The sequence below is a fragment of the Caretta caretta genome, chromosome 24 (assembly GCF_965140235.1).
Source record: "Caretta caretta isolate rCarCar2 chromosome 24, rCarCar1.hap1, whole genome shotgun sequence".
Taxonomy (NCBI): Eukaryota; Metazoa; Chordata; order Testudines; family Cheloniidae; genus Caretta; species Caretta caretta.
The window spans coordinates 9,679,644-9,698,080 of NC_134229.1; the positions used below are offsets into that span (position 1 = coordinate 9,679,644).

The 18,437-nt window shown below is 58.9% G+C and overlaps 1 protein-coding gene across 4 annotated transcripts in view; it reads left to right on the top strand.

The window, feature by feature from the left end:
• The window catches only part of SEMA6C (semaphorin 6C), an 88,910-nt gene that overhangs the window by 58,048 nt on the left and 12,425 nt on the right, over positions 1–18,437 (top strand). Inside the window, exons 7-19 of one of the 4 annotated variants that reach the window (XM_048828606.2) lie at positions 225–326; positions 1,058–1,148; positions 1,813–1,935; positions 2,497–2,585; positions 3,400–3,617; positions 4,560–4,691; positions 5,195–5,350; positions 6,413–6,586; positions 7,061–7,198; positions 10,768–10,845; positions 14,096–14,151; positions 14,878–14,928; positions 17,302–17,451. In XM_048828606.2, the coding sequence (XP_048684563.2) occupies positions 225–326; positions 1,058–1,148; positions 1,813–1,935; positions 2,497–2,585; positions 3,400–3,617; positions 4,560–4,691; positions 5,195–5,350; positions 6,413–6,586; positions 7,061–7,198; positions 10,768–10,845; positions 14,096–14,151; positions 14,878–14,928; positions 17,302–17,451 (1,558 nt within the window). The remainder of the gene's footprint in view (positions 1–224; positions 327–1,057; positions 1,149–1,812; positions 1,936–2,496; positions 2,586–3,399; positions 3,618–4,559; positions 4,692–5,194; positions 5,351–6,412; positions 6,587–7,060; positions 7,199–10,767; positions 10,846–14,095; positions 14,152–14,877; positions 14,929–17,301; positions 17,452–18,437) is intronic. The other 3 variants (XM_048828607.2, XM_048828608.2, XM_048828610.2) reach the window with 3 other exon arrangements.

Here is an 18,437-nt window from a genome sequence, read left to right on the forward strand (position 1 = left end):
TCACTCCTCATCCCCATCAGAGCCAGCTGACCACGCCGCCTTCTTTGCCCCTCCATGCCACCTGATCACACTTCCCCTATTCCAGGAAGCCCACAGCCACCCCATAGACCCCTCCTTCCCTTCTCCTTCCTAGGCAAACCCATGCCTCCCCCCCCACAATGCCAGGTGATCCCCACCCCTTCCCCAATCCCCTTTAATTTGGATCATGGCTACCTCCCCCACAGGACGAATGCTATAACTACATCAAGGTGCTGGTGCCCAAGAATGATCAGACCCTCTTCGCCTGCGGGACGAATTCCTTCAATCCCATGTGCCGGACCTACAAGGTGAGGACACCAGCCACCCGTCCCCCGCACTGGTCTGTCTGCAGCATCACAGAGCCCCATGGGGACCAAGCTGAGCTCATGCAGGGGCTGAGGTGGTGGGGCTTGGGGGGTGGATGGACACTGGTTGCTGGCTGGATCCCTTTCTCACTTTGCGCCCTGCACACACTCAGGGCTGTTCCTGGTGGCCCACATGGCTGGACAAATCTTGTTAGGCGCCAATGAACTTCCAGCGACCGTGCTGCAGGGGCTGGCCCAGCTCAGCAGGCTCTTAGGTTCCAATCCAGGCTCAGGGCTCAAAGGCTGGGCCGGCAGGCGGCTGCTGGGTGACCCCCGGGTGAAATGAGTTTGCTAGGGCTCAGCCCAGGTGTCCAGGACTCAGAAACCACCCCCTTGTGGGCAGCCTCAGCGGAGAGGCCAAGGAGTGAGTGGGTCCCACAGACTGTAGTCTGCCCCAGGTCAGGTACGAGCGCGCCTTGTCCGATTCTCCCAGGGTCAGAGTGGGGCAAAGCATGCTGGGAGCAGGAGGCCCCATGGGCCGCGTCTCCCTATCAAAGTTGATGGGTGGCCATCAGCTACGTGGGCAGCACTCAGGCCACCCAGGACCTGGGAGGGTCAGGCCAGCCCAGCCCTCCCTTGACAGGGCCCCATGTGTCGCTGTGGCGTGCTCTCCTGTGGGGCCCTGGGGTGGTGTTTGCATGGCTCGTGAGTTCACCTTGGCCCTTGGTTCCCAGATCAGCAGCCTGGAGCAGGAAGGGGAGGAGCTGAACGGCCAGGCCCGCTGCCCCTTCGATGCCAAGCAGACCAACGTTGCCCTCTTTGCAGGTACGTTGCCACGCCCTCGGTGGGTGGTGGGACACAGGCTGAGTGGTGCAGCCAGCCTCCAGATGCCGTGCCGGGATGGGGGGGTGACAATCAGGGTCCAGACACCCCATGGGGAGAACAGGGGGTCTGATCCCCACTGAATACGCAATTGCACAAGCAGAGGGGTCGCCCTGTGCAGGGGAAAAGCCGCTTCTCCCTTTGTTTGGTCACAGACTTTAAAGCGTAATGTCAGTGAGCAGCGTAGTCCTGTAACGTGCACCCTCAGCTGAGTCAATTGCTTATTCTCTAGGGTTCGGACCCCTGTTCTCCCCTGGGGTGTCCAGACCTGGGGGTCGTTCTGGGGCTGCGGGGGGGGGGGGCGGCGCACAGTTCTGACCCACACGGGGGTTTGCATTCTGACACCCTGACGTTGGGGGGTGTGGGGTCTGTCTATCTATCCCCATACCCCCCTCTATCTATCTATCTATCTATCTATGTATCTATCTATCTGTCTGTCTATCCCCGGTCAACCCCTCTATCTACCTATCTGTCTCCATACACCCCATCTATCTATCCATCCATCCATCCCCACACACTCCCTCTATTTATTTATCTATGTATCTAATCTTCCCTTTACTCTCCCTCCCTCCCTCTCCTCTCTCTTGTTCTTCCTCCCCTCTTCCAGATGGGAACCTGTACTCAGCCACCGTGGCAGACTTCCAGGCCAGTGACGCGGTGATTTACCGCAGCCTGGGCGAGAGGAGTCCCGTGCTCCGCACCATCAAGTACGACTCCAAGTGGCTGCGAGGTGAGGGGGCCGGAAGCTGCGGGGAAGCCCTGGATGGGGGCAGGGGAGCAGCAGGAATACATCGTATTTGGGAGCCTTGCCTCCAGGCCAGGATTTGCTTGGAGCTGTCCCAGGGAAGCAAATGACTCATATCAAGGGAACTAGCAGGAACCTTAGGTCTAGCAGGGAGCATAGATTAGTGGTTAGAGCAGGGGGCTGGGCGCCAGGACTCCTGGGTTCTGTTCCCAGCTCTGGGAGGGGATTGGGGTCTAGTGGTTAGAAGAGCGGACAGGCAGTCAGGACTGCTGGTTTCTCTCCCCAGTTCTGGGAGGGGAGTGGGGTCTAGTGGTTAGAGCAGGTGAGACTGGACTTCTGGATTCTATCCCTGGCTCTGCTACTATCTCCGGCAAGCCCCTTCCCCACCTTTTGCCTCATTTTCCCCCGTGTGTAGTGGGGATAACATTGACCCAGCCCTTGGTGGGGCGGGGCTCTGAGGCTTGCTGAATTAATATCTGCAAAGTGCTTTGAGCTCCTTATGTGGCTCCTCCCGACTTCACCCCCTGTCTCTGCCCCTCCGCCCAGAGCCCCACTTCCTCCACGCCCTGGAGTACGGGAACTACGTCTACTTCTTCTTCCGGGAGATCTCCATGGAATACACCACACTGGGCAGGGTGAGTGCTCAGCGGGGGCCGAGGGGACTCAGCGTAGCCAGGCCCCAAGGGGTGGGGTGCAACCATGGTGGGTAGGGGTTGGCATGCTGATGGTCGGGGGCACCGTGCCCTCAGGGGCTGCCTCCTGGTGGCGCCCACAGCCCAGTATGGGCATACCCCGGTCCCTGGATGTGTTAGCACCCTGATGGCCAAAGGGGCCGATGCCCAGCACCTCCCAGCCTGGGCTTTGCAGTGGGATCAAAGGGAGCTGGGCATCTAAATCCCATAGACAGAAAAGATGAGGGGATCCCTGAACCCTTTAAGCCACTTTCTAAATCCCTGCCCCGTGGCTCTCCATGGGGGGATGGGCAGGATTCCCCATTGCTCTCGATGGGGGATGGGAGGGATTTTTTATTGCTCTTGATGGGGGGATGGGAGGGATTCCCTGCTGCTCTCCATGAGGGGTTGGGAGGGATTCCCCGTTGCTCTCCATGGGGAATGGGAGGGATTCCCCATTGCTCTCCAAGGGGGCATTCTCAGTGGGAGCTGCTGGGTACTGAGCAGCTTTGAACAGTCCACCCCCTTAGGCTTGGAGCCCACTGTGTGCCCATCACTGTGGCCTCTGGCCAGGCCCTGCTTCAGTTGAGCCCCACAGTAGGAAGAGAACGCTCCCCCACCCCCCTTAATCCGAGGCAGCGTAAACACTCAGCCCAAAGGCGAAGCCTGGCCCCGGCTGGGCCTGCCTCAGGGCACCTCAGCCTGACTGGAGCGGGGTGTCAGCAGCCCCGGCAAGGCCAGCCGGCCCCTCCCCGTAACCAGTGCCCTGCCCCAGCAGGTGATCTTCTCGCGCGTGGGCCGGGTGTGTAAGAACGACATGGGGGGTTCGCCCCGCGTGCTGGAGAAGTACTGGACCTCCTTCCTCAAGGCCCGGCTCAACTGCTCCGTGCCCGGAGATGCCTTCTTCTACTTCGACGTGCTGCAGGCCATCACCGACATCTTCCAGGTCAACGGGCGCCCCGCTGTCTTCGGGGTGTTCACCACCCAGTCCAACAGGTACCGCAGCCCCCCTCCAGCCCTGCCAGCTTGCTCTGTGGGGCAGGACCTCATGGGCCCTCCTGCTAACGGCCCAGCAGCACCCAGGGTACCAGGCCCTGGAGCATGGCGCTGGAATGCCATATGCCTGCAAGGCACCGTGTGCCTTCAGGGTCCTCCTGGGGGCGCTGGGGTTGGGGGGGAGGAGTCTGAAGGTGTTGACAGGAGAGGATAAGTTGGGATCCACTCCCCAGTCTGGGGAGGAGGGAGCTGGCTCTACTGCTGGCTTCCCATGTGACCATGGATAAGTCACTTGATCGCACCGTGCCTCAGTTTCCTCTTCAGTACAATGGGGATAAGGAAATGTCTCTGCCTCCCCGGGGGGAGGGAGGATCAATCCATTCCTGCCAGTGGTGGGCTCCGATATGGAGCAGAGGAGCCTGCTAGAAAAGGCTGAAAAGGGCAGGCGCAGAACTGTGGGAGGGGGCCCGGATGTATAAATCCCCCTGCTGTGCCTCCCCCATCACCCTGTCACTTCCTGCCTGCAAAGCCTTTTGGGATTCTTTATAAATGGCCCTGCGATAACAAGTGGTGTGCGCAGCCCAGAGACCCTACAATAACAAACCAGTGTGCACAGCCCAGAGACCCTACAATAACAAACCAGTGTGCGCAGCCCAGAGACCCTACAATAACAAACCAGTGTGCGCAGCCCAGAGACCCTACAATAACAAACCAGTGTGCGTAGCCCAGAGACCCTACAATAACAAACCAGTGTGCACAGCCCAGAGACCCTACAATAACAAACCAGTGTGCGCAGCCCAGAGACCCTACAATAACAAACCAGTGTGCGCAGCCCAGAGACCCTACAATAATAATCCAAGCTGGGCCCAGCAGCAGCTGAGTGGAGGTTGGAGCCACCAGCAGCCCCATTCAGGCCTCCCCTCATCTCTACCACCCCCACAGCATCACTGGCTCGGCCGTCTGCGCCTTCTACCTGGACGACATTGAGCGAGCGTTCACTGGGAAGTTCAAGGAGCAGAAGAACGCGGATTCCGCCTGGACCGCAGTGCCGGAGGAGAAGGTGCCTAAACCCAGGTAAACAGCCCCCTCGAAACGGAGCAGGACGTGTGTGGGCTGTTACTGGGCACAGCCCCTGGCCTGGCCTTTGAGGCAATGGGCCAGAAGCCAGGACTCCTGGGTTCTATTTCCAACACTGGGACTAGGGGCTAGAACAGTGGCCTGGGCATCAGAGCAGAGGGTTGGGAACCAGGACTCCTGCGTTCTTCTCCCGGCTCTTGGAGGGGAGTATGATCTAGTGGTTGGAGCATGGGCGGGAGCCTCTTCGGAGGGGGAGGGCGGGAAGTGGGGTCTAGGGGGTTCTACCCTGGCACCTTAATTATGTAGAGATGGACACATGGTTTGGTTAAGACAACATCGGCTCCCTTGGGGGCTCCCCAATCCAACCCTGTGGGTGGGACTGGGAGCTGGGCATGTGGAGCAGCTGCAGGATGGGGGGGCACTGCCCCCTACCCACAGCCAGCTGAGGTGCTACCCCTGGGCCGCCCACACCTGCAGCTGGATTCTCTCTGTCCCTACAGGCCAGGCAGCTGCGCCAGCGTTGGCCAAGCGGCCAGCTACAGAACCTCCAACGAGTTCCCCGACGAGACGCTGGCCTTCATCAAATCCTACCCGCTGCTGGATGAGGCCGTGCCCTCCGCCACGGGAAGGCCCTGGTTCACCAAGACCACCAGCAGGTACCACGAGGGCGCTGGGGCTGGAGGGGCAGCCGAGGAAGAGCCGATGCTTCCTGGGCAGCCAGTAGGTGGGGGACCATCAAGCCCAGCCAGGTCCCACCTAACCCATTGCCCAGGGCTGGGTTCTCCTGTGCCGGATTCACTCCCATCTACCCCATCAAGATCGTCCTCTGCCCTCCAAGGCATTGTCTCATCCTATGGCGAAAGGACCGCGGGGAGGGGGCTCCCAGCCCTTCCCCGGGAGCTGATGGTGTCCAGACGTTTTCCCTTCTAAATTGTCCTCTGGCTCCGTTTCAGCTAGGGTGACCAGACAGCAAATGTGAAAAACCGGGACAGGGGGTGGGGGGAGTAATAGGAGCCTATATAAGGAAAAGATCCCAAAATCGGGACTGTCCCCATAAAATTGGGACATCTGGTCACCCGAGTTTCAGCCCATCCGCCCCAGTCCCTGCTGGCTCACCCTAAACAGCCCCGTGCAGCCTGATCCTCCTGCCCACCAGGAGTCAGCGAAGGGGAAGTGCACCAGGCTCTGTGTGGGATTGAGGGGCAGCCATCAGTGGCAGAGGCAACCGACCCCGGTCTCTTGCGGCTGGATCCTTTGGGGCCAGTAAACTATTACCAGCAAATGGTCTTTGACCAGTGATCAGTGAGAATAAACCACCTGGGCCCTGGCAACAGACAGGCCTCTGCACATGTACCGATGTGTGCCGATGTGTACGTCTTCGCACTGGTGGGGTCACGTGTGTGCACAATGGTGTGCGTGCGTGCATGCACTTGTGTGTGCGTTTGCATGTGTGTGCGCACGCCCAGATAGGGTTCTGTGCGTGCCCATCATGCACGTGCATTTGCAGGTGTGATCACGTGTGCACAGGTACGTGCGTGTGTCTGTATGTGTCTCCCCTGGGCAATAGTGCTTGTGCGGGGACGTGCGTTGAAGTGCACACACGTGGCCATGTGGGTGCACATGCATGTTCATGTGTCTGTGTGTCCAATGGCTTCCAAGTCCCCTGGGCTGCCACACCAGGCTCGTGCCCTGAGCTGGCTCCCTGCCACCCCCCACAGGTACAAGCTGACCCAGCTGGCAGTCGACCCAGCCGCTGGCCCCCACAGGAACTACACGGTGCTGTTCCTCGGCTCGGAGGACGGGAAGGTGCTGAAGGTTCTTACGGGGACTAAGGAGAACTCCAGCGTGGAGACCCTGCTCCTGGAGGAGATCAGCGTCTACAGCCCGGCCCAGTGAGTGCAGCTGGGGCACCATGCGCTCGGCCTGGAACGAGAGATGGAGACCAAGCAAAGTACTCGCTAGAGAGAGTGGGACCTAGTGGTTAGAGCAGGACTCCTGGGTTCTAGCCTCAGTTTTGGGGATGCAGGGTCGAGTGGATTAGAGCAGGACTCCTGGGTTCTAGCCTCAGTTTTGGGGACATGGGGTCTAGTGGTTAGAACGAGGGGGAGGGGGATCTCGGCTTCAGGGTTCTGTTCCTGGATGTGGCTGAGTGATTAGCAAAGGGACCTGGGAGTCTGGATTCCTGCGTTCTATTCCCCTGTGCCACTGACTAGCTGTTTAGCCTGGGAGTCTTGCCATGCCTCAGTTTCCCCACCTGTCAAACAGGGAGAGCCATTCTGCTGTACCTGTGCTCTCGTGGAAGGAGGGGCGCGGGGCGTGGGGGCGCGGGCTCGGTTTTGACTCTGGCTCTCTGTGCTTGGCCCCAGGTGCAACGTGAAGAGGGAGGACAGGCGGATTGTGGGCCTGGAGCTGGACACGGCCCACCAGGCCCTGTACGTGGCCTTCTCCAGCTGCGTGCTGCGTGTGCCGCTCAGCCGCTGTGACACCTATGGGAGCTGCCGGAAGTGAGTGGGGGATGGGCCATGGGTTGGGCTGCTGCCTCCTGGCGTGGAGGGACCCTTCCCAGCAGGGTCCCGAAGGTCCGGCAGGGCCGGGGCTCCATTCACACAGTGCGGGTGCTGCGGGGGTGAGAGGGAAGGGAACTGTGTGTGTGCCAGGTGGGAGTGTGTGTGGGGGTGTGCGCACGCAGGGTGTACAGCGTGTGTGTGTGTTTCAGGGAAGTGTGTATCTGAGTGTCAGGGAAGTGTGCACGTGTGTGGGGGGGGTGTTGGGGGAAGTCTGCGTGTGTGTGTGGAGGGCATGGGGGGTGTACAGCATGTGTAGGTGTGTTGGGGAAGTGTGTGTGTGTGTATGTGAAGGGCATGGGGGTTGTACAGCATGTGTAGGTGTGTCGAGGGGAAGTGTGTGTGTAGGGGAAGTGTGTGTGTGTGTGTGTGTGTCGAGGGCAGGGGGTGTACAGCATGTGTCTGTGTGTCGAGGGGGAGCGTGTGTGTGTGTGAGTAGGGTGTGTGTGTTAAGGAAGTGTGTGTGTGTGGGTAGGGTGGGGGGGTGTACAGCATGTGTGTGTGTCAAGGGAGTGTGTGTGTAGGATGGGGGGGTGTACAGCATGTGTATGTGTGTCATGGGGAAGTGTGTGCGTGTGTGTGTGTGTAGGGTGGGGGGGTGTACAGAATGTGTGTGTGTGTTGAGGGGGAGTGTGTGTGTGTGTGGGTAGGGTGTGTTTGGACCATAAGCAGCCATTGGCTCTCCCAGTGCCCCTGCCTGGCCCGTGTCCCAGCCCCGACAGGTGTGAATGCCCGACCCGAGCCAGTTCCAAGAAACCCAGAGCCCCTGCAATCTCTCTCTGACCTTTCCATGTCCTTTATCTGGCAATTAAGACCACCTATAAAAAGCCCCCAGCGAAGCCCTGAGCAACCCCCCTCCAAGTCATCAGGAGAAGGGATAACAGCACACGGAGCAGAACTGGGCTGGCATTAAAAGCATGGGGGCCTGTCTAGTGGTTGTGGAGGAGGAAGGGAGTCAGGACTCCTGGGTTCTATTCCCAGCTCCGGGAGGAGACTGGGGTCTAGTGGTTGGAGTGGAAGAGGGGGAAGGGAGCCAGGACTCCTGGGTTCTATTCCCAGCTCTGCCAGTGATTTGTGTGATCTTGAACAGGTCATTTCTGCTCTCTGAGCCCCATTTTCTACGTTGCTGAAACTGGCCCTCTGGGAGGGTGCTCGGGGGCGGGGTGATGAGTTTGTGTTTCTGCAGCACGTGTTACCAGCTGCATCATCTCTGTACGGGCTAGTCATTGCTGCTTGGCGCTCTAATCCTTAGCGCTTCTGAGCTGCCTCATCCCTGCAGCTCCCAGTACCGTTCACCTCATTGCACAGAGAGGGGTCGGGCAGATGGCGGGGCCGGGAGCAGAACCCAGGAGTTCCCTGCTGCCTTGCATTCGTAATTCCCCCACCCGGTGCAGCCTGCCCGACCCAGCAGCACCCCTCACCCTCTGGGTGGGAGGAGCTAAAGGAGCACGCTGGACATCCTGACCCTGCTCTCACGCCCGCGTGTCCTAGGATCAATCCATCAGTGACACAGGCATCGAACCAAGGTCTGATCTGACACCTAGGGACGTCCCCCCACTGACTTCACTGGCCTTGGATCGGGCCGTAAGTGAAGGCAGAATCAGGCCCCAGAACGCACCAGTGATCCACGTTGACTGGTTTCCTGACAGTGTCCCATGCCAGTTATTTTGGAGGCAGGTAAACCACCCCACCCCCCATATGAGCGTTAACTACCCCTGGGGCCAGGAGTGGGGGATTACTTCCTGGCCCTCAGAGGATGATCTGATGCTGGCTAGCTCTGTCATAGACTCATAGAATATCAGGGTTGGAAGGGACCTCAGGAGATCATCTAGTCCAACCCCCTGCTCAGGGTAGGACCAATCCCCAATTTTTGCCCCAGATCCCAAATGGCCTCCTCAAGTATTGAACTCACAACCCTAGGTTGAGCAGGCCAATGCTCAAACCACTGAGCTATCCCTTGCCCCTGTCCAGGCTGCTACCATTCATATTACGTAAGCAGATGGCTGAAGAGATCTGGGAGCCGTTAGTGACTATCTTTGAGAACCCATGGAGGACGGGAGAGATCCCAGAGGGCTGGAAAAGGGCGAACATAGTAGCTAGCTGTGAAAAGGGGACTAAAGACAATCCGGGGAATTACAGACCAGTCAGCTTAACTGTGGGGTACCTGGAAAGATAATGGAGCAAATAATTAAACAGTCGAGTTGCAAACACCTAGAAGAAAATAAGATGATAAGTAACAGTCAAAATGGATTTGTCAAGACAGACCATGTCAAACCAACCTAATATCCTTCACTGACAGGGTAACAAGCCTTGTGGATGGGGGGAAGCGGTAGGTGTGGTGTAGCTCGACCTCAGTCAGGCTTTTTATACTGTCTCACATGACCGTCTCGTAAATGAACTAGAGAAATATAGCTTAGCGATGACTCTACTATAAGGTGGGTGCACAACTGGCTGGAAAAGTGTACTCCGAAAGGAGTTATCAATGGCTCGCAGTCAAGCTGGAAGGACGTGTCGAGTGGGGTCCCGCCGGGATCTCTCCTTGGTCTGGTTCTAGTCAATATCCTCATAATGGATGTGGATAACGGCTTAGAGAGTACACTTATGAAGTCTGTGGGCATGCCAAGCTGGGAGAGGTTGCAAGCGCTTTCGGGGACAGGATTAGAAATTCAAAATGATCTTGACAAACTGGAGAAATGGTTTGAATTAAATAGGATGAAATTCAATAAGGACAAATGCAAAGTACTCCACTTAGGAAGGAACAATCAGTTGCACACATACAAAATGGGAAATGACTGCCTAGGAAGAAGTACTGCGGAAAAGGATCTGGGGGTTATAACGGATCACAAACTAAATATGAGTCAACAGTGTAATACTATGGCAAAAAAAGTGAACCTCCTTCTGGGCTGGATTAGCAAGACGCGAGAAGTAATTCTTCTGCTCTACGTGGCACTGATAAGGTCTCACCTGGAGTATTGTGTCCAGTCCTGGGCGCCACACTTCGGGAAAGATGTGGACAAATTGGAGGAAGTCCAGAGGAGAGCAACAAAAACGATTAAAGGTCTAGAAAGCTTGACCTGCGAGGAAAGATTTAAAAAATTGGGTTTGTTTAGTCTGGAGAAGAGAAGACCGAGTGTGGGACATGATAACAGCCTTCAAGTCGGTAACAGGTTGTGATAAAGAGGAGGGTGATAAATTATTCTCCTTAACCCCTGAGGATAGACAAGAAGCAATGGGCTTAAATTGCAGCAAGGGAGATTTAGGTCAGACATTAGAAAAAACTTCCTAACCGTAAGGCTAGTTAAGCACTCAAACAAATTACCTAGGGAAGTTTGGGAATCTCGTTGTTGGAGGTTTTTAAGAGCAGGTTGAACAAACACCAGTCAGGGATGGTCTAGATAATATTTAGTCCTGCCTCGGTGCAGGGGATTGGATCAGGTGGCCTATCGAGGTTCTGTCCACCCCTGCATTTCTGTGATTCTGCGTCTGATCTGCTTCCCAATCCATCACAGGAGCTGCTTGGCCTCCCGCGATCCATACTGTGTCTGGCTCAGGCCAGGAGCGTGTGTGGGTTTTGGACAAGAAATCAGGTGAGTGGCTCTGGTTAGAGATTGGGAGGGGCGGGGGATTTCCCAGGGGTCTGCAGTCCCGGGTCAGTGTCTGCTCACAACACAAGGGACGGCTGTTGAAGCAAACCAGATGCGGGTTTCAAATGTGCCCTGACACAACTCAGCTGGGGGATGGACGAATTTACTGTATGTCCCTGACTAGCTGCCCTGCCTTGGCCGACTCCACCAATCTCTGAGCCTGTTACACATTGCCCACCCGGCGTGCGCTCGTTTGCACCAGTCAAATCAGGACAGTGGCCTTTCACCCCCACTTCAGGGCAGCAGGGAGTCCGGCTCAGATTCTCCTGTCCTCTCCCCACCCCTCTGCACCGGTCTCCTTCACACCGTGTCGCTCCTCTGCGTCTCTGGTGGGCAGGGTCGGCCTCTCTGTCACTGCCAACTCTCGGGCTCCGTTCGAGTCGCTCTTGCACCGTCTGAATCGGCTCCCATCCCGGAAACCCCCACGGAGCTCGGCAATACGGAAAACTCTCCCCAAGCTGAGTCCCGAGGGTGCCGTGAGGCAAGCCCCTTCCCGTCAGCGGGGGTGTAACACCCACACGCACACAGCTGTGGCGAGTGTGATCCAGTTGTCACAGCTGATGCGCACCTGTTCCCTGATTGCACAGTCGTTTTCCCCAGCGCACAGTGGGTGTGACAGGCTGCCGGCGCCATCTGATAGCACCCTGCTCTGTGTACCCGCCTGTGCTATCCATGCCTGGCTATGGAGAGTCAGGCCCGAGGCCCCCTCGTTCCCCTGCCCATGTGCTGGCAAAGATGGTTAGCAGAGCTCCCCTTCCCCAGCCCCGCCCTCCCTGGAATGCCCAGCAGCTGGGTCCCCTTGGGAAGTGTAATGCACACGGCACTGGGCACCACCCGATGCCAAAGCTGCCTCGCTCCAGCCCTCCGGGGGTAGTGGCTCCTTTCTCTGTGAGCTGGTGCAGTTGCCAGGCTGACCATTAGAGGGAGACAGAGTCGCATGCGCTAAGCCGGCGTAATGCAGGAGCAAGCTGAGTGCCGCTGTGCCACGGCAGAGCTGGCTCTGCGCCCATCCGGGAGCATTGTGTCCATGCAGCGGGTCCTGCCCTGTGTCAGCTGCTCCCTTCAATTCCTGGTTCCCCCATCCCCCCGGCTGGCCAGGACCCACTAGGCGTGTGCTCCGAAGCGCCCCCTGCTGGAGAAGACGCCTGTGCCAGGACCCACTAGGCATGTGCTCCGAAGCGCCCCCTGCTGGAGAAGACGCCTGTGCCAGGACCATGAGAAAACCACAGGGCACAAACCCTGTAATTAGCCTCATTAGGGCTGCAGCACAAGTAAACCCCACCGCCGGCTCCTAGGGTGGGTGGAGCTTGGTGGCATTACAGCCCTGCCTCCCAGCTGCATCGGATTAGGATCTTGCGCTGGGGAGCAGCTGCCTGGGAAATAATGGGCTCTGGGTTTGGTTAGGCCTGGGAACACGCATGGAGAGGGAGACACAGCGGCACTAGCCAGAGGGCTCCCCGGCACGTTGCCTTCTGAAGCTGCAGAACAGGGCGCCTAGCGGGGGGACGCACAAAAGTCTCCATCCCTGAGAAAGCTCGGGACAAACCCCGCTCCCCGGCTACACGGGCGGCTGGGCTCACCCGCAGAGCAGCCACCGCAGTTCCTGCGGCCCCCCGGACTCCTGGGTCCTCAGCCAGCCTTGGGAGTCCCGCCAGATCTGGGTGTCAGAAAGGAACCCTTGAAACCCAGCCTGTGCGGGGCTGGGAGGAGAGGAGGAAGGTGGAGCTGGTTGGAAGATTTTTTATGAACTGAAATTTCACGGAAGCTGAAATGTTTTGAGACAGGCTGTGACGAACCAGGTTTTGGAGCGGAGGGGGGACGGGGGGAGTCGTGTTCTGTAGCCTGGGGGAAGAGCCAGATTCTGCTCCGGGTCAAAAAATTCAGCTTTGACCCAGGGAAAGCAGGGACTCCCCCGTCCCCAGCCATTGGCCTCACGTCCTTGGACATTTCAACTCCTCTCTTTTGCAAAAACGGTCGGAGAGGCTTGGCTTCCGTCCCAGGCAGGACAATACATTTCTGAGCCTCGAAAGGGGATTGTCTGGTCGGCTCTGGAAAGGGTCCGAGTGGTTTGGTAGTGGGGGAAAGACAGAAATCAAGGCTGCTGGTTTGTCAGTGCCTGCAATCATGCGGGTGTTAGATGGTTTACGGTGAAACACTTCAGTGTCGACACCTGGGGGGTGGGGGGAAGTCCAATGGCTGGCGGTCAGCCAGGAGGTCAAACTAGATGATGTGGGTGGGGCCTCCTGAGCTGAACATCTCTCCGTATGGGTCACCCCCCATCTCGCCTGTTCTGTAAGCCCCACAGCCTTCCCCTAAAGAGATAGGTCTGTGCAAGTGCCCCCATCTCACAGATGGGGAAACTGAGGCATGGAGAGCCTGGAATGAATGGAGAGAATCAAACGCAGGAGTCTTGATTCCAGGTTCCTCTTTTCTCTAGTAACTTGGCGCCACTCCCCTCCCCAAACCAGGAGCAGAACCCAGGTGTCCTGATGCCAAGTCCCCCCTGCTCTAACCACTAAACCACACTTCCGCAGAAGCACTGTCTATTCCATATAGGGTGTTTTATGGGGTCCTCATGACCCCACTAGCCCATCGCAGCCACAGGCTGGACGTTGTTTGCCAAGTGGAAGCCTTAATGCTGGGGGGGAGAGTGTGGATCTGAGAGCAGCCCAGCTCTGCCATGCGGTGACCCTGCATCCAGAAGGGTTGGAGGCGGGGGTGATAGTGTGAATGAGAGCAGTGGGGAGGGGGGTCCTTTTATTGAGCCTCATTTGCCTCTGAGCCCAGGTTGTAGGGGGCAGGGTAGAAGAGGCCTCTCCTAACTGCCTCTCACCTGAATTCTAGATCTCCTGGGTTCTTCACTCTAGCTCCTTCCCTGCTTCCCACCTCTGCCCCCTCCTACCTTTGGCACGAGACTAAGACTCTATACATCCATGCGGCAAATTGCATCCGAGATCAACCCAACTAACCAGCCAAGGGAAGACATTACAACAAAGCCCTGCACGTCAGGCTCCTCCAAGCAGAGAGATGGCTGGGGCTTGGGGCGGGGGGGGGGGGAGAGCTGCTTCAGGGGAGGGGCTCCCTTGCCTCTAGCTTTATCTCTGTATGGTTTTTTGGAGCCCCGATTAACGAGCAGAGGGTTTAATTGAGGCGACAGGCTCCTTCACTGCCGTCTTCCTTGGTTTCCTTCCAGGGCTGGATTCGAACAAGATGTTGAGAACGCAGCCAAGCAGCCGGGGAGCTGTCAAGGTAAGTGAGGCCAGGGCCGCCCCCCCGCTGCCCCCCCCTCGCAGTGGCAGCTGCAGGGGCAGGAAGCGCTGGGGGTCTCCGCGGAGGAGAAACGGGATGAGTCAGCATCCCGGGCTGCCCATAAAACAGCCCTGGCCAAGCAGAACAAAAGTGGTGAGATGCAAAATTTGGACCTGGATTCTAGGGGGGGAAATCCTCGTGTTTCCATTCTGGGGCAGTGGAGGGATCTGGGAGGCAGGGAAGGGGGTATGAGGCCTTTCGCTGCTAGGAGGCTCGCACCCAGCTGGACCCTGGCCGGGGCACTGGCTGGCTCAAGGGAGCTAGGAATGGGCTATGGGGACTTGCCTTTCTAGGCCTTTCACCTCCCGGGCTCTGGTTCCGACCGGGTGGCTGTCCTAGCTGTTCTTGCTAAAAACCCCATGTAGTCTGTGACAACTGAACCCACAAGAGCCCCAGTTTGCAAACCAAGCTCCAGGTCTCCCTGGCTGGGAGTGCTGGGACCCGCGGGGCCGCCCAGATCCTTAGCGGTGTCGCTCCAGTGGATGCTGCTCAGACGCAGGGAGTGGGTGGACCAGGTGCTGGATTAATCCCTGAACCCGTCCCTTGCCCTGTAGTTTCCCACCCTGACATTCCCCCCAGCTCTGCTGCAGTCTCCCCATTCCTGCCCCCTCTCCCCGCTTTGTTCATTGTTGATATCTAGCTACTGCTCTCTTCTCCTTTCTGCAGACGCCGTGACCTCCATGGGAAATCACAACAGTGCCAGTGACTCCTCATATGGTCAGTGACCCCGTCTCCCCCCTCTCACTTTCACCCTCCCTCCAACCCTGCTGCCCCCCAAATCCCTCACCCCTAACCCTCTGTGACGTCTCCTCCCAAAGCTCTGGGAAGGGACGGGCCCTACATGGTTTACTACTCATTGCGGTTCTGCTCTCACCCCCCACCCTGGGGCCGGGAAGAGTTTGAGGGTGGGTTACAACACAGAGGGCTTGTCCCAATTCTGCTGAGACCCCAACATCGGGACATCCCATGAGCACGCCATGCTGGGACACCATATTGAGACAGCCTGTGAGGACAGGACAGTGGGACAGCCCATGCAGACGCCATGTTGGGATGCCATATTGGGCTGCCCCATGAGGACTCTATATTGGGATGTCACGTTGGGGCATCTCATGGGGATAACCCTTGGCAACGCCATGTTGTGGAACCTCAGGGGGATACCATGTTGGGACGTTACATTGAGACACCTCATGGGGATGCCATGTTGGGTCACCTCATGGGGATGCCATGTTGGGACGTTACATTGAGACAGCTCATGGGGAGGCCATGTTGGGACGTTACATTAAGACACCTCATGGGGAGGCCATGTTGGGTCACCATGTTGCGATGCCGCTTGGTGACGCCATGTTGGGTTACTCCATGAGGGTGCCATGTTGGGAATCCCCTGACCCCCCAGAGTATTAGCATTGTGCCCCTGTCTGCAGTACCACCATTGCTTCCTGTTGGGTAAGGGTAACACCCTCCACGAATCCCCCTCACCATCCTACAGGGGCAGCGACAAGTTCCCTCAGGGCCAGGGCCGGTGTCTCCTCCTCTGGGAGTCCGGGCCTGCTGAAGCCTGGTGTCCAAAGATGGCTCCCACCAGGCCCGACCACGTCCAGACAAAGAGCTCCCCAGCCAGTGAGGCTTGGCAAGTGGGCAGTTGGGGTGCTGGGGAGGTAAGCAGCCACTGCCCTGAACGGAGCTCATGGAGAGAGGCCAGAGGGTGCCCACCATGGGTGCCGGGGGTTGCATCACTAGTCTGTCACCATCCACACCGACACGAACCGCGTCCCCTAACCACCATCGCTAACCCCGTCACCTCTCATCACCCCACCCGCCATCTCTGCTCGTCATCACTCAGAACATCCCGCATCACCCTCCGCTGTGGCAGGGACGGAGCCGCTGATCCTCAGGGCTCCGACGAGAGGTTGGGATCCCAACGGCTCGAGTCGGGCCCCGCTACGACGGCCCTCACCCCTAAGGTCGTGCTGTGAATCCAGCGGGCCAGATCCTGGTTCTGTGGGCAGCAGCAGAATTCCTCGCACACCCCAGGCAGCCAAGACCTGACCTGTCTTCCCCCGGGGCCAGGTCTGGAGGAGAAAGCAGGGGCGGACAGCTGCGTGCATAGTCACTGTTCGAAAGCAGCCAGGAAGGGGCACAAATAGGAGCTAGGTTTATTGAAGAGCGGGGTTAGATTGCAGCAGGCGATGCCCCCTGGCATGGGGTGGGGGCTGAATCTGTCCTGTGGAGCGTCACAAAGAGCCGTGGCAGGGGGCAGAGCGCGGGGCTGGTGTCTCTCTCTCATCTTCTCACCCCTCCGGACTGGGGCTGAGGACACAGGGCCAGCCATGCAGCACCGTAGCAAGTGAGGTGCTGGGCCCAGGCTCTGAGCGTGGTGCTCACGCCGGGTGCTATGTACACGGAGCTGGGCACAGCATGGGCAGGTGCCATGCAAGCTCCTCCTGGGCAGTGCTGGGCTTTTCCCCACCTCACGCACACCTCTGCTGGTGCCCCTCAATCCCGACCCGCAGCCCCCTCCTATCCCAGCCCTGGGGTCTCCCCACTGCTCTGCCGGTGCCCCTCAATCCTGACCAGCAGCCCCCTGCTATCCCAGCCCTGGGCTCTCCTGGGACTGTATCACAGGCTGGGCTTCTGCACCTAGGCCCACCCTGCAGTGATCAATGGGGCCAAGACTGAATGGAGCCCAGCGAGTGAGCTCCTCCTTCCTGCTCCCTCAAGGGGGGGTCTCTCCAGGGCAGGGCCCGGGCAGGGGGGCAGGGTGTGGGGGAAGCTCTCTCTGCGTATGCTCTGTGCAGAGCCAGCGTTGGTCTGTAGGGCTCCTGATGCAGCCTCCAGTGGGATGGATCTGGGAGGGGGTATTTTACCATCCAGCAGGGTGTGCTGGCCTACCTGCTTTGCCGCGGGCCTCTGGCCCCTTGTGCCGGCACCGGGAGTCACTGGTGATAATGCAGTTGGTGGAGGGGGGTGGTCCAGCCCTCCAGCAGGTTGGAGGGGGACCCCCTACACGGATCCCGCAGGCGTGCGGGCTCATGCTGCCGTCACCAGCCTGCTGTGTCCCCCTGACGTTTTTCTTTGTCGTCGGCAACGCAGGGCAAGTCCGACCCGCTGGCTCCACCGCCAGTGCTGCACCCTTCCCGGCGCCCACGGGCCGTACCCAGGCGGGCACGGCCCGAGACGCCCACCCCGCCCCTGGCGCCGGCGACCCGCGCTCCACCTTACGCGTGGCTGTAAACACTCAGGGTAAGAGGGGATGTGCCCGCATGGAGCTGCACGACGGGCTGTCACCGGCACCATTAACTCAAGCCCCGGCTGCGGTTCCCCAGAGCGAGGATTAACCCATGGGAGCATGGCACCTGTTTGCAAGTGGAGAATAACCAGCTCTCTCCCTTTCAGTGGCGTTCGGTGGGGGGCGGGCAGAGGGGGCAGCTTCCCTCAGCGCCTAACCCCTGGTGTGCAAGGAGAGGGGCAGGATCGGGAGGCGAGGGGGTGTGTGCGTATGAGAGCGGTGCGGGGCCAGACTCAGGGCCCGTCTAGCCCAGTGTCCCATCACTGGATGCTGCAGGGGGGGCGGTGAACGCCACCGCAGGAGCGGGTGCTGCTGGACCGGGACGGGGGTGAGGTGACGCAGCAGGGTTTTCATCAGACACTGAAACTTTTTGCAAGTTCGCGCAGGACGTTCTCTGAGCCAGGCTGGGATTTCACGAGGTGGGGGAGAGAAATACAGAGAGAGAGAGAGAAGCCATAGCCCAGTGCCCACCGCGGTCACCTGGCACGGGGAGACCTATGGTCAAGTCCCTGCTCTGAACCTCGGTCTCCTGCATCCCAGGCGACAGCCCCGATCACTGGGCTGCTGGCTGTTCTGGGGAAGAGCGGAGCCGCTCTCGCCGGCTGGGTTTTCGTGAAGAATGGCAAAAGGGCGCGGGGTTAGCCCCAGGCCATGCAGGGGTCGTTCTGAAATCCTGAACATTGTCCAGGGCCAGGAGAGAGAGTTCCCACCCGGCTGTAGTGCTCTGTGTGTGAGAAAGAGAGAGAGAGCTGTGTGCGCAGGGTGGGCGTGCGCACAGGGTACTTTGGGGGGGGCGTGTGCACAGGGTGCAGGGGGGGCATGCGCACAGGGTGCTGGGGGGGCGTGCGCACAGGGTGCTGGGGGGGGATGTGTGCACAGGGTGCAGGGGGGGCATGCGCACAGGGTACTGTGTGGGGGGGGTGCGCACAGGGTGCTGTGG